Source organism: Numenius arquata, chromosome 11 (genome assembly GCF_964106895.1).
Source record: "Numenius arquata chromosome 11, bNumArq3.hap1.1, whole genome shotgun sequence".
NCBI lineage: Eukaryota > Metazoa > Chordata > Aves > Charadriiformes > Scolopacidae > Numenius > Numenius arquata.
In genome coordinates, this window is record NC_133586.1 from 38089518 (window position 1) to 38114336 (window position 24819).

At 53.6% G+C, this 24819-nt stretch overlaps 1 protein-coding gene across 1 annotated transcript; it reads left to right on the forward strand.

The window, feature by feature from the left end:
- Positions 1-525: 525 nt before the first annotated feature.
- Positions 526-15933, forward strand: LOC141470430 (LON peptidase N-terminal domain and RING finger protein 1-like). Its single transcript, XM_074156449.1, has 12 exons — positions 526-916; positions 4573-4691; positions 5331-5453; positions 6191-6322; positions 7062-7197; positions 7977-8070; positions 9707-9821; positions 10446-10567; positions 10990-11148; positions 12050-12212; positions 12302-12448; positions 13574-15933. The coding sequence occupies exons 1-12, from the start codon at positions 526-528 to the stop codon at positions 13769-13771; spliced, it is 1899 nt and encodes a 632-aa protein (XP_074012550.1). The 3' UTR covers positions 13772-15933.
- The last annotated feature ends 8886 nt before the right edge of the window (positions 15934-24819 follow it).

Here is a 24819-nt window from a genome sequence, read left to right on the forward strand (position 1 = left end):
CCCAAACACCCCCGTGTCCAGGCTCCGGGGGGTCGGCACCGGAGACCCCAACACCCCAAACACCCCCGTTTCCCAGCTCCAGGGAAGCGACACCGGAGCCCCCCCCAAAACCCCCGGGGCGCTGCTCAGCAGCCCATGCCCCACCCCCGACCCCACATTCCGTGCGCTGCCCGCCCGGTGCCGCCCCCGCCCCGAGCCCGCTCGGCGGCGCCCCCGATCCCACCGGCTCCGTTACGAAACGCGGCCGGGGCGGGGCGGGGCGGCGCAGCCCGGCGGCGGCGGCAGCCAATGGCGGCCCCGGCAGCTCCGCCACCGGCGTCCCCCGCCGGGTCGGCTCCGTGGGAGGCGGGGAACGGGTGTCCTGCCCCGGCGGGACAGGACAGGACGGGGCGCGCCGTGCCCGGAGCGGCCGGGAGGATGGGCTGAGCCGGGCCGTGCGGAGCGGGGCAATGCGCGGGGTCCCGCCGGTGTGCGGGGTGTGCGGGCACCGCTGGCCCTAGGGGCAGCTCGGCTGCAACCGCTGCCATGAGCCGCGGCCCCCCCAGCCCGTCCTCCCTACCCCGGGGGGGGAGCCCCGTCCGGCAGCCCCTCGGCCCCGGGAGGGGGGACTTGGACATGCTGCGCTGCCCCTCCTGCCTCCTCCTCCTCTGGGAGCCGGTGACCGTGTCGTGCGGTCACTCTTTCTGCAAGCCGTGCCTGGGGGGGGCCGTGCCCGCCCGCTGCCCCCTGTGCCAGGAGAGGCTGAAGCTGCTGGGCGTCGGGGCGGCGAGGTGCAACGTGGTGCTCTGCGGCCTCCTGGAGAAATGCGTGGAGCGGGAGAGCCGGCTGGCCTGGCTGGTGGCCCGCGTCCGGGACCGTCTCACCCGTGGGGACACGCGGGAAGCGCTAAGGATGGCTCAGAAGGGGGTCGAGCTGGGTAAGCACCACCGGGCCCGAGGGGCGGGTTGGGGGTCGCGGGTGCTGGGTGCGAGGGGTCAGCCCTACAGCCGAGATGGGGATGCTCCAGCTGTGCCTCTGGAGCAGGAGGGTACCAATGCGGGTTACTTTGTCCCAGCATCGCAGTGACCTCTGAGCTTGCACCGTTCAGAACTGGGAGACGCAGCAAGCTGTAAGTGTTGGAAAGGCAGGGCTGGTGGAGATGGGGAGTGGGGATCCAGCTGCCGGACATTTCTCCCATGTCTGCAAGTGTCTCGCAGTGATGGGAAGGGGCTGGTGGCTGGACAAGCCCCACTGCTGATCTCGGGGTCCAGGGCCGTGGGCAGGGCAGGGCACACAGCCCATGTCCCATCGGCCACATGCTTCTGGCGTTGAGCAAGTGGCCGGAGAGGAAAGAGCAGCAAACAGCTTCTTTCATCTTGCCACCCGGCAGTATTTCAGGGTCAGAGGAAGAGCTCTGCCTGGGGGGGTGGCCATTATGTTACATAATGCCCAGTGGCTGGGCCTTTTCCAGTCCGGGACAGACGCGTCCTCACCCCCAGAGGTTGGCAAGGACACAGCCTTGGCTGAGCTCCTATACCAGCACCATGGTGCAGGGCAGTCCCCCCTCCAGTTTTTCCCCCAGCCCCCTTCTGAAGCTGTCTCTGGCGAGACATTTGCCTGCAGGGTCAGGATCAGGCCCAGGGAGGGTTGATCTGCTTTAATGTGTGGCTGTAAGTGGATTTCTTGGAAAGCAGTGCTTAAATAAAAGGGGTTATACAAGGCGTCTGGAGCAGGGGGTTGGGGCGATGGAGGCAGAAGGTCCTTTCTCCACCGGCGTTTCTATGACAGCAGTCAGCTCTCCTCCCACGGCGCAGACATTTATTCATCGCCTGCTGTGAGACAAGTGCCAGAGGTTCAGGGTTTGCCTGGAACCAAAGGGCTGAGCAGGCTTGGCCGATCCTGGTGTTGGCAGCAAAAAGCAGGTCCCTTTATGCAACCTCCCGAGGCATCCATTCTTCAACACAAATGCACGTGCACGGTTCTCTAGTACTGCTTGCCTTATTGCCAGGCTTTGTCTGATCGGGGTGTGCAATTATTTATTTCTTTTTAAAAAGCCTCTGTAAGTACAAAGAGGAAAAGTTGCAAGCTTTGTCCTCGGTTTTCCCTGTGTGCTCCGTTCCCTGAAGGACAGGGGGAGTCTGGCTCAGGTCAACAATGAAATGGCAATCACAGCCCCAGCTCCTGTAAACCTGCGCTTGCTGGTGCTGCTCCGGCTCCGCCATGTGGGTGGTGCTTTCGGGATGCGTTTTACAACTCCCGCAGCCTGCAGACTGCTTTCAGGCCGCACAACTTCTTACAGGCTCCCCTTTGCTTTCGTACAAAAAGACTGATAAATGTTCAACCCGTGAGAATGGAGCTTTTTTTTGTGGTTCAGCATCGCACGATGGGCCAGGTTGCAGTGCCCCGCTCAGCGCAGCCTGCAGAGCAGCGCTCTTCACTTGGGAGAAAATAAATTGTCAACTTTTTATCTTCTGTTTTTCTAAGTGAACAAAAAAATGCACTGTAACGTGTAACACAGGAGGCCTCCCAACATGCCTGGAGCTGGGAGGCCGGGGAGCACTATCAGTCACTCATCAGCTGCTGGGGCCGCCAGCTGGCTTACGTCCCTAATGTCTAATGATATCATAGATCAAAAATAGCTGCAGCAGAAGAGAAATGCAGAATTCATAGCCCCGTTTTACACATCTTGTTTTCACCAAATTGGTCGGTTTATTGCTGGGTTATGCAAATGTTCGAATGCGTTTGCCCACACGGAAAATAAGCCTCTAGACTTTGTACCTGTTTGTTCAGCTCTACCTGTCGTTAGGGGCTGGAATATTTCATCACTGGATGCGTGCTCGTGGGACAGGGTACCGAGCAGCCAGTTCCCACATTTCCTGACTTGAGCCGTAAGATCTCAGCTAACATTATAAATGAAAATAAGCCCTGAGGGATCAGGTGTTGCTCTGCTGCGCAGTTCAGCATGGCCAGGGTACCTTGGTGCAGGAGTGGCTGTGGCTGGTCTCTCTGCTGCCTTCTGGGTTGTGGTAGCACCTTGAGCCCCAGGCAGAGAGCAAAGTCTGCCTGTGCTCTGCGCTGGGCATGGGGACAAAAGGAGGCGATGGCCATGGCAGAGGTCCCTGCTCCATGGTGGGTGCCTGGGCATGGTGACAGAGGAGGCAGGCAGGGGTGCGGACAGACACTGGCTTCCTGCACCCTGCTGTCACGGGGCTGCTAGTCCAGACCTGCAGTTCCCTGGAAGAACTGCATCAGCGCCGGGTTTGAACTCAGGCAGGAGGAAAAGCTGCCGAGGTTGGGAGTGCAGGAGGCATCATCAGCAACGATGTCTCTCAATGATTGCTGCTCGGCTGCTGCCCGCCCCCCTGGACCCAGCTCGCCCCAGTAGGAGCTGCTGGCTCTTCAGCCGTGCTCCAGCCCCCCTTCGCCACAGTAAATGCAGCCCCAGTGCCTGCAAATGGTGGCTAATTCATGATGCAGGTATCGCCTCGGAGCCAGCATCCTGCTGGTGATGGTGTGATTCGATGACACGGGGCTGGGTGCAGGGACCCGTTGCCCACTGGAAAGCCAGCAGTGCGATGGATGTAGGTCGCTTTCACAGCAAGCTGTGATATAACGGGGTGGGTCTGGGAATCCTCCACAGATCAAACCCACAAACGCAACCACACCTGGTTACTCCATGAGCCGCACTGTGTGGGCTTTTGGGGTGCTGCTTGCTCATACTCCCTGACATCCCCCCCCCTGCTTTCCCTGCTGGCAGTGCTGGTAGGAAGGAAGGTCTTTATGGGGTTTTTCTAAGGCAGGAGAGAAGAGGGTCTCACTGCCTGTTATTTAGGAGCAGGTGGGAGTGTGTGGGGTGCCCAGCAGCGTGACACTTGGGGCATCATAGCCAGCAGCGCCTGTGGGATCTGTGCCCCACCACCACCACTGAGATCCCATCAGGGACATCTCACTGAAGAAGAACTGGATGCTCAGTTCTCTACCTCCTTTTTGGGAAACGTCAGCCTTTTCTCATACTTGGAAACCCTGAATCACATGGTGGGGGCAGATCCTTGCACCCCCACTGGTTTCCCCTCTGCCCCTGGAGAGCGGTGGCAGCCAGGTGGGTCCGGGAGGCTCCCCGGTGCTTTGGGATCACAGGTCTCTGCAGCTGCAGGCTTGTTTGGTAACACGTTATTGTGACTCCGCTGGGTGAATCACACCACATCCTGTGGCAACAGCCTCCGTTGTTAGTATGTGCATGGTACAGCCTTTTTGCTGTATCCCCAAAGGATGGACGAGAGCCCAGATCCCAGCGTGGCTGATCCCCAAGGCAGTGGTGGGGCCCCTTAGCTGAGGGTGTTCAAAGGAGATGGGGAAAAATGAAGGAAAGAGCCTCAAAGAGTTTAAAAGTAGATATTTAGGCAGAATAATTTCCTTGCTGATACTTATGAGGGCAGTGACTCCTGCCAAAGAGGAGCGCAGCAGCTGGCTATGCTTAGAGCGGCAGTGGTGCAGGGGCTGTCCCCCCACGGTGGCATCTCCCTGGCCTCATCCAGCCCTGCTGCCTCACCATGGACAGACTCATCACACGAGTGACAATGTTTCTGTTTTCAGCCCCGGATGCCAGCTCCTTGCGGCTGTGCCGGGCAGAGGTATTGGTGGCACTGGGGCAGCATCCACAGGCGCTGGAGGACCTGGATGCGGTGTGCAGGGCTGAGCCTGGAGAGCATGAGGTAAGTGGATGGAAGGCCCCATCACCCAGCTGTGCTTGGAGCCAAACCTTACTTTATGGGAGCAGTTTCTCCCTTTGCAGAATTCTCCTAGCCATTGGATTCATCCTGCTCAGAAATACATTTGCCAAACCCATTAAGTTGCAAATCCAGGCTGCAAGCGCTGCGTTGCACTAACGGGACAGGTCCAGCACCACGTCCCTCCTCGCGTGCGTGCAGGCGGTGGGTGCACGTAGCCGTGCTGGTGCACAGGATCGCAGCTGGGGGCTCGGGGAAGGGTTGGCCAGAGGCTGAGCTGCCCTTGGAGAAATCAGCCCTGGGAACTCACTTTCTGATTTATGAAGCACTCGTTGGCAATAGTTTCGCGGCTTCAAAGGCAGAAGCCCTTGACTCCTTCTCTAGGTCTCTGTAGGGTTTGGTTGCTTGGCTTTTGCAACTGCTACATTTTGGGTGAGTCCTGTTTTATGGGTACCTGGCTGTGGGTGGACCTGTCAGACATCTGACATGGTGGAGCTGTGGCCTGAGGTGGGAGCAGGCAGGAGGCTGGAGGGAGATTCCCTTGGGACTCGCATGGGAGCTGAAGGGGCACCTGCTTAGCTGGTCACTGTCTCTGCAGTCACCACAGGTTTTTCTGCTCTGCAGGGCTTCTTCAGGAAAGGGAAGGTGCTTCTGGAGATGGGACAGAGAGCTGAAGCCTTGCTGGCGTGGGAACACTGCCTGACACTCAGTCCCCATTTCCACCCTGCTCGGAGAGAGATGGAGAAGGTGTGTGGGCCATACTGTGGTAGCGTCCACATGATGCCCTTGTCCTCTGAAGAACTGGTATCCCTCATGGTTGTGCTGCTCTGACCAGCATTGGGATCAAGGAAAGTCAGGCCCTGGTCCAAGAGCCTTCCCTTCATGCTGATGCAGGTTCACCCATGAGGAAAACTCCCCTTCCTCAGTCCATATCTTTGAGTCTCAGCTTTTGTAGTGTTTAGATGCTGACATGGCACAAGGTGGGCTTGCAGGCATAGTCACCCAAGGCAAAGTAGCCAGCCAAAAGCTACTACTGGAAAGCCAATATCTTTTCTACAGATGATTTCAGGCCAGTACCCACCCATGTAGTGAAGTCACCATCACAGGTAGGGCCTTCGGCAGTGTCCCTGGCATGGGGACTTCATGCCACGAGAGGACACTTGCCCTTCAGGAGGGAAAGGGCAGGGGAATAGGGAATGACCTTGTTCCCTGCACAGCTCACTCCCTGCTCTTTGTGGGTGATGGAGAACGTGGGTCCCAGCCCTTAAAATAGACCATTTTATTTGCTGCCTTGTGCTGCTTCCTTCCTTCTGCAATGTTAAGGCATTTGTTTGATAGAGAGCTCAGCCAGCGCTGAAACAAGTAACCCTGACGTGCCCTGTGGTGAGCAGGAGGCTGCTTTGGGGAAAGAGGGAGCCTGGGAGCCCACCCACATCCCTGCTTCCTTCTCCCAGCACCCCCTGAGCCCCGCTTTCTCCTTGCAGATCCTCATGCGAGAGGATGCTCCTCGGCCATGCACAGCTGCTGCCCACCCAGGTGATGCTCACCAAGGCTTGACTGGTCCCCAGGTGGATGGAGGGAGCCCTACGCTCCCATCCTCCTCCCCTCGAGCTCAGGTAAGAGAGCCTGCAACCATCTGAGACTGTGATGGGACATAATGTCCCTTTGGGACATCCCAAATCGGGATTTTCCAATGATGGGAATGGAGATGTGGTAACAGGAAGCTGTGCAGGACCATAGCCACCTGCACGTGGTGGTGTGCTGGGATGAGAAGCTGCAGGTAGCGGAGGGTGGGAGAGCAAAGACACCATCAGAGCTGATGCTGTGGGGACTGGGGAAGGAGAGGAGGCTCTTTCTATCTCCATTCCTCTCCTAGTTTTATTCTGCAATACTTTTGGTAAAATTTTAGACTCGTGTTTAAAACACTCAAGTCACATTAAATTCAGAAAAAAAAAAAAGTCAGCTTTAATGTGTTTTTTTTTTTTTTCATCCAAACCCCACATTTGAGAACAGTTCAGACCATTAGCAGCTCTTAAGGAAAGCTCGTCTTTTACTTTTTGTGTTCTATAGAGGAATTTGGGAGGTTTATAGAGAAGGGGAAATCAGACAAAATGTGCGCAGGAGCACCCAAACACCAGGTGGTACATCTAAACAGACTAAACCCATGTTTTAAGCATGAGATGAGCAGGGATGTCTGAAGGCCACGCTCTCCTGCTGTCCCTCAGATGCCAGATGTTAATATGCAGCAACACGCCAGAAAAATTCCCCATGCCATTGGGCTCAGTGGGGTGGATGGGGCAGTGTATTCAAAGGGAGAAAACGGTTTGGGCTCAATTTCATCTTTGCTGTGTCTAGGATAAGGAGGGAGAGCCGGTGGATGGCAGAGAGGATGCTGGGTCTGAGAATGGCCAGGGGACAACCACCCTTTCCCAGCCGGGGCGACAGCAGGATCCGGAGACTTCATCAGAGAGGCAGGACCAGCAGTTGGTAGGTGAGTGCCATCAAAGGTACCAGCATCTCATCTCATATTAAATACTTGTTTAAAATCTCTTTGGCACTGAAAACTTAGTGCTGGTGTGTGTGCCAGCTCAGCAAGCAGACGTTTCAGGGGCACCCCATGGGGTAGCTCTGGCCAGCACATTTACTGCTTCTCATGCATGTGAGGAGGATCTGAACTTCCTGTGTTGAGCTGATGAATGTACACCAAACCTTTGGGTCTCACTTGGTGAAAGGTTCTCGCTAAAGCCAGACATCCCTTGTTCTCTGTGTAGAGCCAGGGAGAGGCTTCCTTTGGTTCCCATGGGTTTTAGATCAGAATTTAAATTCCTTTGCGATGCACTCAGTGTGTCACACGTTGAGGGAAATGGCATCTCCATTGGCATTAGCTTGCCAACAGCGTGCAGTCAGATGGCTTCCATAAGTTTGCATAAAGCAGTGACGATGCTTCATGGCCAGTGTCCAGAGACCTCCATCTGGGAGCTTCTTAGGTCATTTCATCTCCCAGTGCCTCCATTTCCCTGCTGGCAGAAGGAGGTAGGGGGATATTGCCTTCCTCTGCCATGAGACCCACTGATGTAAAAGCCATGGATAAACATGAATGGGTTAATAGAGGGGTTTATGTGGCATTTCCTAGTGGTTTTGTTTTTAACTTTCAAAGCACTTTGTGTAGCAGTTAGCTACTTACACCTCTGAACAAGGTCAGAGAGCAAAGATTAATTTTCAGTATTGAAATCGGGAGTTGTCTTCTCTTCCCTTCTCTTTTGCCACTAGATAATGAAGAGGAAATAGCAGCAGCAAAGTATACCCAGCCGTGCCTGGAGGAGCTGCTGAGTGTGTCTGACTTGGAGTGCTCCCTCTGCATACGGTGAGTTCTCCGGCGGGAGAGCTTTTAGGATGAAGAATTAGCACCTGCTGAGTTTTCTTTCCTGGTGTGGATCTTTCTTCACATCTTAATAGCAAACCCAGTCCCCAGTCCTGCTGAGAGGCAGGTTTCAGTAGAGATAAGAGATAAGAGGGGAAGGCAGGGACATGCTTTGCCCTGCCAGGCTTTAAGAGCTCAGATCGTTAGGTCTGTATCGCTTGGGACATTGGTGTGGAGGTGGGGGATGTTCAGCAGGGTCAAAGACTGAAAGCGATGTTTGCCCTATGTAACTGCAGGCTGGAACAGGAAGGTGTTGCCCCGGGTAAATACCATTCCTGATGGGGATGTTGCAAACCCAGAGAGGAGCATTTCCGAGCTCTGTGCCTGATGGGGGTGGAAAAGGGGACAAGGTAGAGCCCGTGTCCCTCTGCTGGCTCGGGGCTGGGGAAGGGCTGGGTGCTGCCACAGGGCATGCTGAAACCAGGCTGTTATTTCTGGCGTGTCCCAGGACCTTGAGCAGTTGTGCAACCAGCTGCTGTCAGAGGGCTGGGTGTTGCACCACCGGACGTGCAAGACGGTCAAGGTCTCCTGTGCAGTGGCTTTGTCCAGGTCTGGGCATGGCACAGGGGAAGGACACATGGGAGAGAGAGATCAAGATCTGAATTAGGTGAATTTAGGTCTCTTCTGAGGACAGGGAGACATGTTTAGGAGGAGCCAGGGCTCAGTGCTGAGCAGGGCTTTCCTGAGAGCTTCATTTCATTTCTCATCCTGGAGCTCCCTGTGAGCAACCTGAGCGTTTGCTGCCAGCTCTGCCCTTGGAGCAGGGGAGAAGGAGGCACTTTCCCATTGCTGCCTTTTGTGCCACACACCCCTGTGGGTGTCTGGGGAACCGCAGCTCTGCCAGGACCAAGGGGTGCCATGTGTATACTGATGGGGTCCACAGGGACCCTGCAGGTAGGGGGAGCAGTGCTTAGGCCTGGGACAGTTTTCTTTTTGCATCGTTGTGCAAGTCCAACAGTCTGAGCCCAGATTTCCAATTAAAGGAATAGTCCAGTTAGGAACCTTTATGCCTAATTAACAGGAGTTATGAGCAAAGCTTAGCCAATGCAGCTTTAGTGAAGGTGAGTTTTGTAGCCATGAGCTACCAGGGCTTGGGAGACACAGAGTGAGATAGCTTTCTGTGGGGTTGTATCCCTGCAGCATCGCTGTCTTCAGTCCAGAAGGCTGGTGAAGGCAGCAGATTTCCCTTGAAATGGTAGGAAAGGACATGGGAAATGTCTTCTACCTGCTGGAAGCGAAAGCTCTTGCTCTCAGCAAGGTGATTCAAGGAAGGTGCAGGTACAGGGCTGGGGATAGACAGAAGCTGCGCCCGTGGCTTTGCCCACCTTGACCTGCTCGACCCTTGCAGCACCAGCCTGGGCCTCTGCAAGTTCCCAAGCGCTTTGTGGGACCCCAGCACCACGGGGCTGAGACCAGCCGGGGTTTCCAAAGCAGGGTGCTGAGCCAGGCCTGGGGAACAACGGCTTTGAGGGCACCCGGCCCTGTGAACAGAGGCTCTGTGAAGTGTCTCTGCTGGGCTTACCTGTGCTCCTTCCCCCATGTTACTCTCTCCAGTCCATTAACTTCGGTGTCTTTGCAGGATGTTCTTCGAGCCGGTGACAACGCCGTGCGGGCACACCTTCTGCAAGGAGTGCCTCGAACGCTGCCTGGACCACCGGCCAAACTGTCCCCTCTGCAAACAGAGCCTGAGAGAGGTGAGGGCATCTGTCCCATGGGATGGAGCCCAAGGGATGGAGCATGCCCAGAGCTGGGGTGGGAAGGTGTGATGCTCTTACTTTATCAGCTCCCTAGCATGGTGGTGTCAGCTCCACTCATGTGGGAATGACCAGACAGTTGATAATTAAGACCAAGAGATTCATTTCCACAAGATGCCACAGTGATTAAGTGAGATTGTAAACAGGACTGAGAGGTGGGGAGAGAGAGAGAAAGAAAGAAGCGAATGCTAATTACTTTTAAAAATGGAAATGGATGGAAAACCTGCTAGCCTGGAGATTTGATTTAATCTTTAATGAAAAGGGATTCGGATGAGACCGTCAGGGAAATTAGGTTGTCATACAAGGACTGCATCACTGTCAGAGACAGGACGCTGCCTTGGATGGGCCCTGAGTCTGAGCCGCGTCCGGAGGTCTCGGTGGAGCTGACATCCCATCTTGCTAGATGGCTCGACATCCCCCGATAGAATCCATCCCCGACTTTCTCTGATCTAAAATTATCCTCAGCTCCAATAAAAGTGACCGTGATTCAGAGCCCGGCAGGGCCTCAGGGCTCCCCCCTCCCCGGCTCTTCTCCAACCTATTTCTGGGTCTAATTTCTTTTAGTACCTGAAGGCTGGAAGCTACAGCCCCACCGTGCTGCTGCAGGACATCATGCTGGCCACCTTCCCCACACAGCTGGCTGAGCGCCGGGAGCTGCACCGGGCTGAGATGGCAGAGCTCTCCAAGTAAGCATGGACCTGCTCCTCTGTGTGTGTGTGTGTATGTGCATGTGTGTGTGTGTGTGCCCGGGGGCTGAGAGGGGCTCTGAGGGGGCTGTTCAGGCCCACATACCATTGCTCTGGCTTGGTTCTGCTCAAGGGATGTCTGTCCCACTTCTAGGACCACTTTACAGCAGTGCTGGATGGGTGTGGACATGCCCCATGGGGCACCTGGGGATGAGGGGGCATCTCTGCAAGGAGCTGTTTTGTGGGCAGAGTCTGTCCTTGGGCTCTTGGTGAGCAAAGTGGAAACTTTGGTGTTGCTCTGCGCCGGAGCATCACTTCTTGGGGTAAAGGACACATCTGGTTCGAGGGAGCAGGTGACGCAGAGCCCTTAGGATGGGATTTGCTCAGAGAGGTTTCATAGTGTCTCTCCTCCTGTCCCTCAGCCTGACCAAGAACATCCCCATCTTTGTCTGCACGATGTCCTTCCCAGGCATTCCCTGCCCTCTCCATGTCTTCGAGCCTCGCTACCGCCTCATGATCCGGCGGTGCCAGGAGACCGGCACGAGGAGGTTTGGCATGTGTATATATGAGAATGGGAAAAGGTGAGCTCCTGGACCAGGTGGCTTCCCTCTGCCCGGGCTGATTTGCCCCTCTCTGCCCCAGCAACAACAAATGTCTAAAATCCCAAGTAGTTCAGAGAGAAGGAACCAGGTGCAATTTCCTATCCCACTGCATCCCACAGATAAAATCAGCAGGGAGGTGGTGCAGAGTGAAATGGGATCTCACTGCCTCCCAGCATCACCACCGGCAAGGCAAGGAATGGGGCCAGCACTGGAGCTGAGCAGAGCCAGCAGTGGCTGTTAATTATGATGTTCTGGGAACAGCCTCTGGCTCAGGACGTCTCTGAGCTGCATGGTTCCCTGGCCGTGTCCTCCAGCTCCTCTTAGTGAGCACTTTAAAATTGCCAGATTTCTCACACTCCATCCTTAACAAGCTGCGACAGGACACTGGGCTAAATGAGCTTTTGTTTGGTACAGTGTGGCCATCCTTATGTTCCTGGTGGCACCTCCAGATCTTGGTTGGGCTCAGTCTCCAGGCTCCTAATCCAAGTACTCTGTAAAATACCTGTATTTACATGACGTATCCTCCCTGTGCTCCAGTCCTGTTCAAGTGAAATGATAAATAACATTTTCTGAGCTTTGGAAGGGTATCTCTGCAAGGGATGGTGTCTTCAGGACTATTGGACATCAGGGCAGTATGAGGACCTGTCATTTTCATGTATGGCAAATCCAAAGGAGTGCAGGCAGTGTGCTCGCTATTCCCTTCCCTCTTAGCAGCAAGCAGTAACTCAACAGAGTTAGGTGAATCTCCACATTTGCTCCCTCCCAGCCAGCTTGTTCCTGGGCCTTTTCCTCCTTTAGAGGTGGTGCCTCCAGGAGAAGCAGCTCTCCCACCGCAGGTATCCCAGCTCAGCCCTTCTTTTCTCTCCCTGGCTCCCTCCAGTTTTGCTGACTATGGCTGCATGCTGGAGATTCGGCAGATCGAGCTGCTGGCCGATGGGAGGTCCTTGGTGGACACCATCGGCAGGCGGCGGTTCCGGGTGCTGAGCCGGGGACACAGGGACGGCTACAACACTGCCGACATCGAGTACCTGGAGGACAAGAAGGTGAGGGCAGGGTCAGGAAAAAAGCCCCCACTGTGGTGGGACAGAGCTTCTCCATGGACACCTTCTGCATTCTTCTTTCTTGCACGCAGGTGGCTGGGGAGGAGCTGCAGGAGCTGCAGTGTCTGCACGAAAACACCTACCGCTTGGCTCAGTGGTTCTGTGAGCACGGAGACCTTGCCTCCAGGCACATTTTGATGCAACATGGACCGCTGCCGGAGAAGGAAGAGGACATCCAGGTAATGCCCTGAGGGAAGGGATGCTCTAAATAGAGAGGGTACCAAGAGAACCTCAGAAGCAGTGCAGTTCCTGTGCTGACCACCCTACTTCCCTGCGTGGCTCCCCCCACCCAGGATGAGCAAAACAAACTGGTTTTCACTCCCAGTACCAGTTGTGGCATCTCTCCCTCAGAGACACAGTAGAGCTTATTTCTTAGAAGTGTTTAACATTTCTTTATGGTTTTAAACAGTTCTTGGAAACTAAGCACTGAGTTTTAAAAGTTTTCCTGGAGTCTTTTCCTAAATGACAACTGAGAAATTAAACTGCCTGGATTTGAAAACACTTGGGAGAAAAAGAAGCACAGACAGGCAAAGAAACGAGCCCCACAGCTCAGCCAGTCTGTGTTCTCCTTTCTCATTGTGTTCCTTTGTGACAGCCATAGCTGGCCAGAGGAGAGGAGCTAAGAGGGTAGGATCCAGTTTGCTTATTAAATTGCTCTGAAAAATTCAGATTCTGGAGAGAGGAAAAAAAAAATCCCCAAATTTATTTTTCACTCCTTTAAGAAAGTGTTTCTTGCCTGGATCATTACAAATACGCTCTTGCTGGCTTGTCCCAGGCTAAGGCTGTCCTGGCCAGCAGTCGCATCAACGTTGTGCTCAAAATTACACAACGATTCACTCTCTTTCAGCTGAATTGAGCATTTCCCTCTTAGTTTGGCTCAGTTTTTTGAAAAGCCTGTTTACAAAAGCCCTGCCCAGTGGTTGTGCCTGCCTGGCCTGCACCTTGCCTCTTTGAGTGATGATCCAAAAGACACCGACCTCGGAGGATTTGGCCCGTGTTTACAAAAAGCGTTGCCTTAAACAAGGAAACGCACAAGATATTTCTTTGTCTCTTTAGTATAGACTTTTTCCTGGTTACATCAATGTCTGGAGACTCCCTGGGGAACGCTTGTCTGGAAATTAAATGAGTTTATCCAACAATTTTGAGCCTGGACAGACAAAAGGGCCGTTCAGAGGAATACCTTAGCCAAAGCTGGTATTGCTATCCTGAGCAGAGCAACTGTTTCCCGTCAGCGATGCTGCCCAAAGGCCACACGTTCACCTTCCTGTTCCTCACACAGGGGTCTCTCCCTCTCTTCCCTCCAGGCTTCAGCAGATGGCCCGACGTGGTGCTGGTGGCTCATCTCCATCCTGCCCCTTGACCCGTCCTACCAGCTGAACCTCTTCTCCAGCACCTCGCTGCGCGCCCGCCTCGCCCAGCTGCAGCGCATCCTCACTGCCCTGCTGCAGCAGCCCCCCGTCGGGCACCCGCTGCCCGAGCGCAGCCCCCGGGGCCACGTCTGAGCCCCCCCGGCCTCTCCACAGGGGAGACCCCCACCGCCTTGGGTTTCTCTATGTGTTGCTTCATGATTTTTGTGTGTGGTTTGGGCTCCCCCTTCCCCCCCAACGAGTGACCTCAGCAATGAGCTGGGCGCCCTCTGCCTGGCTCGGTGGGGCTGGTGCCACACTGGCAGTGACACTGCACCATCCACACTACCTTCGGGAGCTGCTCAGTGACATGGCCATGCCATGCCATGCCATCGGAGAGGGGACTGGGATGGAAAGCTGGGTCGTAGCTCGGGAACCAAAGTCACTTGCTGAGCAGCTTCAGCGCTAAGGAGGATTCTCCTCAGGGCAGAGGACTGAGAGCCTTGGTTTTGGCTCTTCTGCTTTGAAGCACAACCTGGGGGATTTTGGTACATGGTCCTGCTCCATGCAGCAGATTTAGAGGCTTGGGAGAGTAGGCACCAGGAGGCAGAGAGGTCCCAATGGCTTCTCCCAGCCTTGGGAACTGATGCTCTGCCTCTGCTTATGACTTTGACTTAATTTCTATTTGAACAAGAAGAAAGGTTAAATTAAACAATCTGAAACTCATGGTCCTGCTCCCAACCACCTCCATGGCCACACGGCAAGGAGATGCTGCTCTCGAAATGTGCCTGAGTCTGGCTGTCCCCTTCCCACCGCTCTGCTCAGTGCTCTGCCGTGTTTGCTGTGACCAGCTCGCCGGCTGCTTCCCCAGGCTGGAGCCATGCTGGAGGCTGCCAGCCACTTCCCCGGCTGCTGGCCCCACTGCCCTGAAGTGCCGTGGGAAGCAATGGGGATTTGGCAGCGTTGGTGCTTTCCCCACCCCCCCATCCCCCACCAAAGGCTGCTGTTCCCAAGCCTGGCTGGGTTCAGGTTGCAGGGTTGGACCTGGGGGCTGGAAGGAGCTGATGGCATGAGGGAATTAAGCCTAGAAGTGGTTTTGTGAGACCTTCTGCTCCTTGACTAGTGCAATTTTCCCATGTTCGGTATTTTTTGTGAACTTTCTGCCTCCTCAGGAGAAAAGCAGGATCTGAGCTGAGGCCGGATCCTTGCAATTGGGACCCAGAACAGTTCAGGATCCCCCAAAAGAGCACAGAGTAAAGTCAGAGGGTGCTGAGCCTCTGGAGAGGTGAGGAGAGGGTAGGACCAGTGACCAAGGCTGTGAGCCCCACATCAGGGGAGCAAGTGCCTATCTGCAAGTGCCTGGCTGCTGCTTGTCTCTAAACACAGGGAGAAGACTATCCCCCCTGGACAAACCACGCTTTCCTCCATGGAAGTCCTGAAGGTTTGGGATTTTTGTCTCCCATCCATAATTTCAGTGGGTTTGGGTTGAATTTTAGGAGTGACATCCGCTTAGTCATTGAATTAACATTGCTTCTGGAATTTTATTCCTGCGTTTCTCCAAGGCTCCGCACCACATCTGGGGGTTCAGTGGGCTGCGTGCGGGAGAGAAAAATCAGGCTGGGGCTACAGTGCTCCTTACTGCACGTGTTGCTGGGTTGAGCCCAGGGCAGGAGGCTCTGGACACAGCTTTGGAGAGGTCCTTGCCCAGGGCCACCACCTTTCCCTGTCCTGCTCTCTCCAGGAGTGAGAGGTCTCAGTCCCTTCTCTCCAGCAAATTGCCCCCCCGGAGAGACTATCAGGGGGATTGGAGGGCTTGCTCCCCAGAGACCATAGTGAGCACAGGGTAGCTGAGGACAACTCAAAGCTGGATTTGCTCCTCTACCTTTGAGCCATGGCCACCTCCACTTTGCTGCTGTCTCTGGGGCACCATGACTCCCCCAAGGGGCTATATCTCCCGGATGTTGGATTGGGGTGTGGGCAGAGGTAGGTGATGGAGGGACACCTTGTAGTCCCGGGGCAGGTGTGTGCAGGTGGCAGGATGCCACTGAAGTTTGGGAAGTGCCTTTCTTTTCCACAGGGTCAATGTGAGCTCACCCGGTGACCCCCCCCAACCCAGGGAGGATGCAGGGGAGAAGCGTGGGTCTGCACTGTCTCCACGCTGGGCGAGAGCCGGGGACCAGAGGCGCATCTGCCTGGCTGCTTTGGGAAAGGACTCGTGCAAATCACTCCGATTTGCTTGGAGTGCCTTTGGGGTTTGTATTGGTATCTTTGCTCTTTGAGTTAAATTTTCTTTCTGGTCATTGAAATAAAGACCTTTTTTTTGGATGTTGTTGGTTTTTGTTGTTGTTGTTGTTGTTGTTGTTGCTGGTGTTAAACCTTTAGCTGCTTGTTGATGTGCTTGGGCATCACCAGGGAGATTTGGGGATGCGTGGAGAGGTAACACCCTGGCCTTCAGATGGCAAGTTAAAAGAGACACCGTGAACACAGTCCAGCAAAGGTAGGTGGTGACAAGGGAAAAAAAAATAAGGTGGTTTTGCTCACAGAAAGTGAGCACGTGAAACAAAGCAGAAAGGATTAGCACCTGCTGGGCATTGCAGCTGAGGGAACTGGGAGATGGGTCTGGTAGAGATGCTGACCCTTGTGGGTTGACCCTGGAGGGCATCTGTCCCTCGAGTGCTGGGGAGAGCATCTATCTCTGTTCCCGCCTTTGCAACCATGGGCAGAGGGCTGCAAGCAGGTTTGCTTTTGGCAGCTGGCATTAGGGATGAGTGATAATCCAGGGAGGCATGATGTGTGGCCTCTAAAATGAGACGGTGGCCCTGGGTGGCGAGGGGATGGTCCTTAACCTCGGGCATGGGCATGTCCTGCCAGGACAGCTCTCACCTGTCTGTTGCTCCCACCTCACCTCTTCCCTCTGCCTCCCAAATGTGCCATCCAAAACCAAGGGCAAGAAGTGAACTTCCTCTGCCCAGCTCTGCTTTGCACCCTGCCTGGGAAGCTGGAACAACTGTAGAAGAGAGAGAGAGAGGGCTTGAGTGGTCTGAGATGGTGGGTAACCCTGAGAAGGTCCCAGGGTCTTTGCCAGGCCATTAATAACTGGCTCCATGGGAAATTACACCTTGAATTTCACCCCCAGCAATTCTCTACAGAAGCAGCTGTGCCCTGGTGAAGCCCAGCTGTGTGCTCCTTGGCCGATGCCAGCCCCTTCGGTGGCTTTGGCAGCCCAGGCCTTGTGCCTGGCTGGGTGGCTGGCCCGTGTCTGAGTGTCCGGCAGTCTGGAGCTGGCACTGGATCCCTGTGCCGTGTTGCCCTACTCCCACTAGGTGTCAGGAAGAGGCTGAGTGTGGGCGAGGAGGAAGGCACAGCGGAGGGGATGTGCAGCATCAGCCACTGCCAGAGCCTTGGCCATGCTTTTCTCACCCCCAGCCCCAAAACCAGCCCCGCTCTCAGCCCTGACCCTGTACAGTGAGTAGGGCTGGGCTGCTCCAAGCTCTCTCCATCAGCACAGAAGTGAAGCTGGGGACCAGTGCAGTGCATCACTTGAGGCCACATCCTCTCTCCCAGGTGTGCAGTGTCTGTCCTGGGAGATCCTTTCTCCACTCTGGCCAACAAGGGCTTGTTTGCCCACTTGGGACTGGAGCAGGGGGCTAGGACAGTTGGGGGTGTCCTTCTCCCCATCCTCTTCTGGCCACCCTGCTGGTCATGGCCTCAGCTCAGAGATGGGAGATAAGGCAACTTCTTGTCTCAGCACACATCTGGGACATAACGGTGTCCCACAACCCCTTGCAAAAGCAGCCCCAGCATCTTGCAGCCCCACGAGGATGATGAGTTGCTTCACTGAGCAGTTGGGATCTGGATGGGGGCAGTTGGGAGGGACCCGGCCTCATCCACACTGCCACTCTCCCAACCCTGCCCCAAATGCCTACCTGGGTGAGAGAACCCCAGTATCCCCACCATCAGGTGGGTCTGTGGGGTGGGTGTTGGACTCATTACTTGCTCTCATCAAACCATCCCCTCCTGAGATGCTCTTCCCTTCAAGATCCACTTCGGGCAGCTTTTGAACCCAGGCTGCTATGGCCTGATTCTGTCTGTGGGAACACAGAGGACCTGGGGTGGCCAGGAGTGGCTCCTTCCTCAGCTCCGAGGGCTCCTGCTGCCTCTTGTCCTCTGTCACGAGCCGATAGAGAGGCCACGTCTGATACTGTCTGGCATGGCTGGGGCTGGCAGATATGGGCACCTCCAGCATCTCTGTCCCAGGCTCAGTAGTAGCATGGACAGCAGCTTCACCCCCAAGTCAGCAGCCAGAGATGTGGGGAGATGGGTCTTTCTCTGCATAGGCTCCTTGGAGGCACTCAGGGTCCAAGGGGAGATGAGCCACTCAACCCCGCAGCACAGGAGCTCCATCTCGCCTGCACCACTGCACTTTGCTTTCTGCTGCTCGGATTTGTTTCCTCCCTGTATTTTTCCATGTCCACATGTGCTCCTCCCCTGTGCATCCCAACAATACCTAGTAATGATTTCTGGCCTGTATATAACAGTCATCATCAGAGCTTTCCAAATGGACATCTGTATCCTTCTCTGGAATTTACAGACAGGAACCGGGGGTGGGAACAGACAACGTGTTGCCCAGGGTCATCCAACAAGGTCCCTACACCACTCTCCAAATGGGTCCCTCTTTCCACCACATCCAGCCCCCACCTCTGTGGATGCTGGGATGTAACCTGCACCTGGATTTTACATCCCTGGGGAGGTGTGAACTAGCACTGGCTCCACTCCCATCATCCCAAAATGCATCCTCCAGGTCCCCAACCTCCTCTCCAACAGCACCAATTTCTCCCTTCCCATTCAGCACCTTCAACTTGAGACATCAGTGACAACTTCCCTCACCTAATAGTGTGGGCAAACAATTAGCTAAAGAGGCAAGTAATTAATACAGCAGGTGTCAGGCTGTGCCTCGTCTTTCTCTAACAAATGGCGCATTTCCAAACTAATTAGACCAGCCGGTACTTGAGACAGCGGAAAATCAACACGAGATTGTTCGAGCTAAGATCTTCTTCTCCAGCAAGGCCACGCTCGTGCTGTCAGAGGAGCTCAGTACAAGTTAAGGTTAATGAAGGTGGGAAGAAAAAGGAGAAAACCAGCACCTAATTTTTTTCCATCCTTTAGCAATACCAGTTGGTGTAATGAAAGATGGATTGTATTGTTCCTGCTCTTTTGAAAAAAATAAAGGAAAGCAATGAAGACAGATGTGCCATCTCTTTCAAGAAAACTCACCCACGGGATGTACTCAAAGATGGAAAATGACAAGTGATGAAAAAAAGCGGCTCAGCCACTGCTGGAGCAGGTGGAGTGGGACCTGCCTGTCCCCCTGAAGAAACAGCTCCATCGCTTCCTCTGTCCAGGCTGTGCCTGGCGTGAAATCAGTCTCTGTCCTGTATGGAGCAGAGTAGGGTAATTGCGGGCATGTGCTGACGGCGACCCTGAGCAGAGATCAAGCGGCAGCTGGACAAGTGCCTTTGCCTCCTGTTTGGTGGTATTTTGGAGGTGCCTTGCCGGCACGTCCCCAGGCTGTGCTGCACACAGGAGCCCTGCAAAGCCAGGCCCTGATCCAAGCAGGAGCAGGAGACCTGGGAAGATACATCAGGTGGAGCTGACTCAGCATGACGATGGGTCATTTACACCTTTAATGAAGAGACTTATCAGGACACGCTTTTCCCACAGCCTTTGTAAAACCCATGTGGGCCCATCACACCAGCAATACCACCAACCTGCAGCTGGGGAGCCCTGGATTTGGGGCAGCCACATGGGGCTGCCTCCCAGCCCTCCCACACTGCCTGATTCATGGCCACCTTTCGGACCCCCTGGGAGCATATGGAGGAAGAATTAACCCCCACAGTGTGTGACTGTCCCCAGTCTCACAACAGTGACATACCTGAGGCTGAGCACCGGGCACGGGGTGCAGGATTACCCCCAGCATCGCTCTGTCTCCAGCCCCTGCCACAGCATGGTCCAGGCAGGACCGTGTCCCTGGATGGCAGTAACACAGAGAGCCATCAGTGATGCTAAAGGCTCTCTTGGGGGCTATCAAAGTCTTAATGAACACCAATTAGCATCAGTCCAGCTGGGTAGGATTGTAAGAGTCAGAGCTGGCAGCTGGGAATGGGGAGATGTTTTCTGCAGAGGGTGGGAGCGACAGGCACTGCCCGCTCCATGAGGTCTCCCTCGGCGTAGGGCACCACCACCCAACCAAAGCAAACCTCAGCAATTCAAGATTACTTGAATTACACCATACATATATTATATGAGATTACACCATATATATAAGGGCTATATATATATACACACACATATATATATATACACACAGTGGCCCCTTGCCTGAGTCTCTGCCTACAACCCATGTCCCCCAAACCACCCTTTGGTGATTCGGTCTCTCCCTGCCCACTTCCCTCTCCGTTGATTTCTGATTTCACGAAACCGTTTCAGCCCAGGCAAAATATTTACAGGACTGATTAAACGTCAAGGAAATGGGAAACCTGTTAAAAGCGTGGAACTTATATAAATACAGCATTATTAAAATAAAATGTGACTTTTAGCAAGGACAGCTTTCTCAGCTGTGCTGTGTTTACCTTAATTGTTTCCCTCCATTAATTACAGTCTGAGAGGGAGACTTGTGCAAATTGAAATAAATTAATCGAATTTGTTTAGAGTTTTGTGTGGCTGGCTTATGGGGATTGTAATTAAGCCGGTATGTTTGGGGTATTAAATTACATTGCCTAGATCTGTTCTTCCCTTTTCAAGCACCAGGAACGTGAAAAGGCAGGAGTCAGCGACAATTAGAAGGTAAACAGGCAGCACGAGCAACGGTTATTTCAGTTCCTCTGCCTCAGGAATTTCACTCCTTGCAAGTATTAAGGCTCTTTCCTTAACAAATGCAGCCCGGCTCTGTGCAATGAAAGAGAAAGGGGAGATGGTGGAGTGGAGACCAGGGATCTCTGCCCTGGCAGTGGGAACAGTGATGTGGGTGGGAGTTTAGTCTGATTCTCCAGGAAAATTAGGCTACGTGACTCAGCAGCCTTGCATGCGGTCTTGCTGGTTCCCGCTAGCAGCTGCCCAGTACCACCCACGTTTGACACAGGAGAAGAGGTTTCCAGATACATCCAGGTTCTGATGAGGTCTGTGAAAATGGGCGATGAAACAGAGAAATGCATCTGCCAATAGGGAAGGGAAGGGGACGTTCAATCACTAGAGAATCTACACCACAGTCTTTTTCCAGATAGGTTTTTAAGAGGAAACCTGGCTTCACTGGTGCTGCCCATGAGCTCTGATGCTGTCCCAAACCAGTCAGAGGAGTGGGCTACATGGGAGTTTGCTCTGAGACCCTCTTGCCCCTGGAGAAGCACAACCAAACTTCAGCAGGGATTTTAGCACAAAGTTAAAGAGAAAGGTAGTTTCTGCCCTAGAGAAGAAGGAATTTGGGGAAGAGGAAAAAGAAAAAGAATCCAAATTTCAGTCTTCAGAGCTGCGCTCCCAACCCAAGGTGACTCCTCAAGGATGATGCTTGCAGCCCTGGCTGGGGAGATGGGGTCAGGCAGGAGGTGAGGAGGGTGTCCCAGAGCTTTGGGGGTTCACAGAGACCCGGGGAACCTGCTGTTCAGAGACAGAACCACATGGGGTGCTTGATTCCCCTTGTCCTGCCTTGTGGCTCATTTACAAAACCACAGGGGATTCAAAACTCACCTCCTGTCACTTCTCTGGAGATCCCTCTCCCTTCCCGGCTTCCCTGAGCCATCCTCAGTCCAGCAGACTCGTTGCTGGCTCTATGTTCATGTTACTAGTAAAAAAACTATCCTTTGTGCCCCAACAGGAGTAGATTCCCACAGGAATCCCCCATTGGCATTGCTGTGCGAAACAGCCCTACGTTATCCTTGCCTCCTCCTGCTGTGCTGGGCACTGCTGGGAGGGCAGAAGGACGGCAACCTCCTCCCTGGCCGTAAATCCTGGGTGGGCAGGGATGCCAGGGATGCTGTCTGGCAGATATGTTCTCTGCAAGCGAACCTCTTCACCTGGCCGTTGCCTGCGCCTGGATGATATATGGAGTGGCTGGGCTGCAATAGGATTTCTACCCAGAATATTGGCTGGATGATAAAGGAGTCTGTCTGCGGTGATAATTGCACCATAAATAGCGCTGGGTTCGGCAGTGACGAGTGAGGCATTAGAAAACCTCACCCTCTGGATTCCTCCCACTTCCTTCCATCTTCCTGACTGCTAACAAGCTGGAAGAATAGCTCGTTGGTTTTACCAGCCACAAGAGGTTTATTGCGCTCAGATGTAGCTGGGCACCTTCCTCCACATAAATCTTAATAGCGAAAAAGGATATAAAGAGAAAAAAAAAACCAACAGCTAAATTGGGTGATTACTGAAAAGCAGCAGGCAGGGCTGCGTGGTGGCGTGGCTGTCCCTCTTCATTCTCTCAACTGCAAGGACGGCACCATCCCACTCCCTCCTCCACAATTCCCCTGGCTCTTCTGGGGGGTAACCATCCGCTTTACTCCACTGATGGAAACTGAAAACCTGCCAGCTAGCCCCAAACACTGAAAAATGAGGAGCTCAAACTGGGGAGTGCTGTAAGAGTCAAGTCTAGAAAGAAACATAATTAATATGAATAGGTTGGAAGCACTCTCTGGCTCCTTGCTTTTTGAGCCTGCAGGAAGCATGGGGACTCTTGTCTTTTATTCCCGAAGAAAAGCTGGGAAATGGATCTGACTCCACTGGCACATTAAGCTGCTCTTGAACTCCAAAAGATACCTTAAAAACAGGGGGTTTAACCTTAAAAACCTTACATTAGGGTTTCTCACTCACATCAAACTCAAGTCCACCTGAGCTCTTCTCTGGGCAGATTTACTCACTGTTCATGACCAACCACCAGGTGCTTTGGAGACCAGTGTGGTGCAAATGGAAAATGTAGCCAGGATGGAATGGAGGCGTCTCCTCATCAAATTTTATTCATGGGCCAGTGAGCTGCTGCTGCAGCTCTTCTTTTTCTTATATGCAGTGCCCTGTTTTGCTGCAAATAGCTAAAAGATGGACCATATAGCACAAATCCTCTTTACAACCCTGGAGAGCATGCAAGATCCTGGTCAAAAATTAAACCTTGAAAAGTCAGCCATAACATACTCCAAATGCTGGGAAAATCCTGTTCTTGGTTCCTAGATCCCAGCTCAGACGGAGGGTTATAACATCCCATGGTGGACAGCCCCAGGCAGTGGAACATGCCCTGCTGCCGACAGACTCACTCTGCCCTGCTCTCCCAATGGGCTGGAAAACTTATTCATACCAGAGAGAAAGGATTTGGCCTGTCGCCCTTTCTGTCTGCCTCTGGGAAATGGCTTAAGCTGGCCTTATCCCTCCGGCCAGACTTTGCCTCAAGGTCACAACCCTTTCACTAGTGCCCCTGGCTGCGTGTCCTGCAGTGCAGAAATGCCGTGGCCGGTGCGGCTGGAGTGTATTTCCGCAGCAAGGGATGCAGGCGGTGTCCTTAGGCTGATGCAAACACCCGGCTTCAGCTGGCATGTGCTGTCAGAGCTCTTTAGCGGCGGGATGAAAATCTGCGCTGGCGGAGGAGCCTCCGCTGACAGTCACCTCCGGCGCCTCTGGCAGGGCACAGCTCCCCCTCTGCCGATCACAGGCTGCTTTGGAGCTGAGACCCATGGGTGCCCTTCAGGGGCTAGTTACTGGGCTGTCTCCATGACCACTCCTGACATCACTCAAACACACTGACATCACTATTGTTTTTCTAGGAAGATGATTAAATTTATTTTTTTTTAGAATTTGGAAGGGCCCAGGAGTGAAAATGAATCTCCTTCCTGGACACTTTATAAAGGTTCCACAAATAACTACAGTAGGAGGAAGGCAAGTTTTATTCTGAGACGGGAGAAGAGATGCTTAAAAAGCAATTTTTAAAGGCATTGAGTAGAGCTGGGGGAAATCCATCTCCAGTGCCCACGTTGCGGCAGGACCCTTCAGCAGGGATGGATGGGCAGTGCTGGGGCTCACGCTGGCACGCAAGAGCAGCTCTCTCCTTTCTGCGTGTGAGGCAATGAAGGCTGCTAAGCAAGCACGAGCTTCTCAACTCCTGTACAAATCCATAAGCTCCCCCAAACCTTTCTCTTCTGCACACACAACAAATCCAAAGGCCAAATATAGAGCATGATTTTTCTCCCTTTTTCTTTTTTTTTTTTTTTTTTTACCATTCTGCAGTGTTTGAAGCAAAACTATTTACCCTGTTTAAGCTTTGGATTTGCAAGCTTAAAGCCTTCAAAGTTCCAGGTGCGCCCAAAAAGATAAGGGAGCTAGGAGGTGCACTGCTGTACTTAAAAATAAATAAAAAAAGCTGAGATTAATTTGAAGCTGCTTCTTAATACTCAGTATTTCTCCATTATCTACTGCTACTATTATACTGACCTCGCCTAAGCTGACATGGGATAGCACAAACCCCTTAAAACAACAAAAGCAATGACCACCCTTCAGCTCTGTTTTTCTCTTGGTTTTCTTATTTTTTGTCTCCCTGTCTCTGATACTTCTTGGCACAAGCGAGGGCAGAGATTTTGCAGCCTCATGGGCAGGAGGTCCCAGTTAACAAACACCACAGCAGAGGAGTGGGAGGATGGGAAGAGTGGGAGGATGGGAAGAGCGGGAGGGAGGCAGTTTGGGGAGGTTTAACAACCATTTGAAAATGATGGAGACCCCAAAAGCTTGGGACTAGGCAGGGAATCATGGAGCAGAAGAGAGTGGTGTGTTCTCCCACGTTGGCTGCTGCAATGGGGCTCCTCCTCTGCTGATGCCAAAAGCTGCTGCACGGCCAGCGTGGCATGGGATGTGCTGAGCACCAGATCTGCTTTGGAGGCTGATACTGGGATTCCTGGCAGGAGACTTCATAAACCAGATCCCAACATACAGGTGGCTGGACAAAGTGGAAGGAAAAGAACCAACCCAGGCTTGAAACATATAATGAGACTCAAGAAACAGCCTGGGAGTCGAGGGATCTGTGCTGTGCTTGACTCAGTGGAAAGAGGAGAGTCAGGGCTTTGTGGAAGAAGCTTTGGGAAAGGGAGGCCGGGGCTGAGATGAGATTAATCAAGTAGCAAGAGCTGCCCAGACATGGCTATTCTTGACTATTCTATTAGGAAGGAGATTACTGCTTA

What these genes read in the sequence shown, in the direction of transcription:
- LOC141470430 (XM_074156449.1), top strand. Translation starts at nt 526, where the DNA reads ATGAGCCGCGGCCCCCCCAGCCCGTCCTCCCTACCCCGGGGGGGGAGC. An exon ending in CTCGGAGAGAGATGGAGAAG is followed by an intron (nt 5,454 to 6,190) that starts GTGTGTGGGCCA and finishes TTCTCCTTGCAG; the next exon opens with ATCCTCATGCGAGAGGATGC. An exon ending in GAGATGGCAGAGCTCTCCAA is followed by an intron (nt 10,568 to 10,989) that starts GTAAGCATGGAC and finishes CCTGTCCCTCAG; the next exon opens with CCTGACCAAGAACATCCCCA.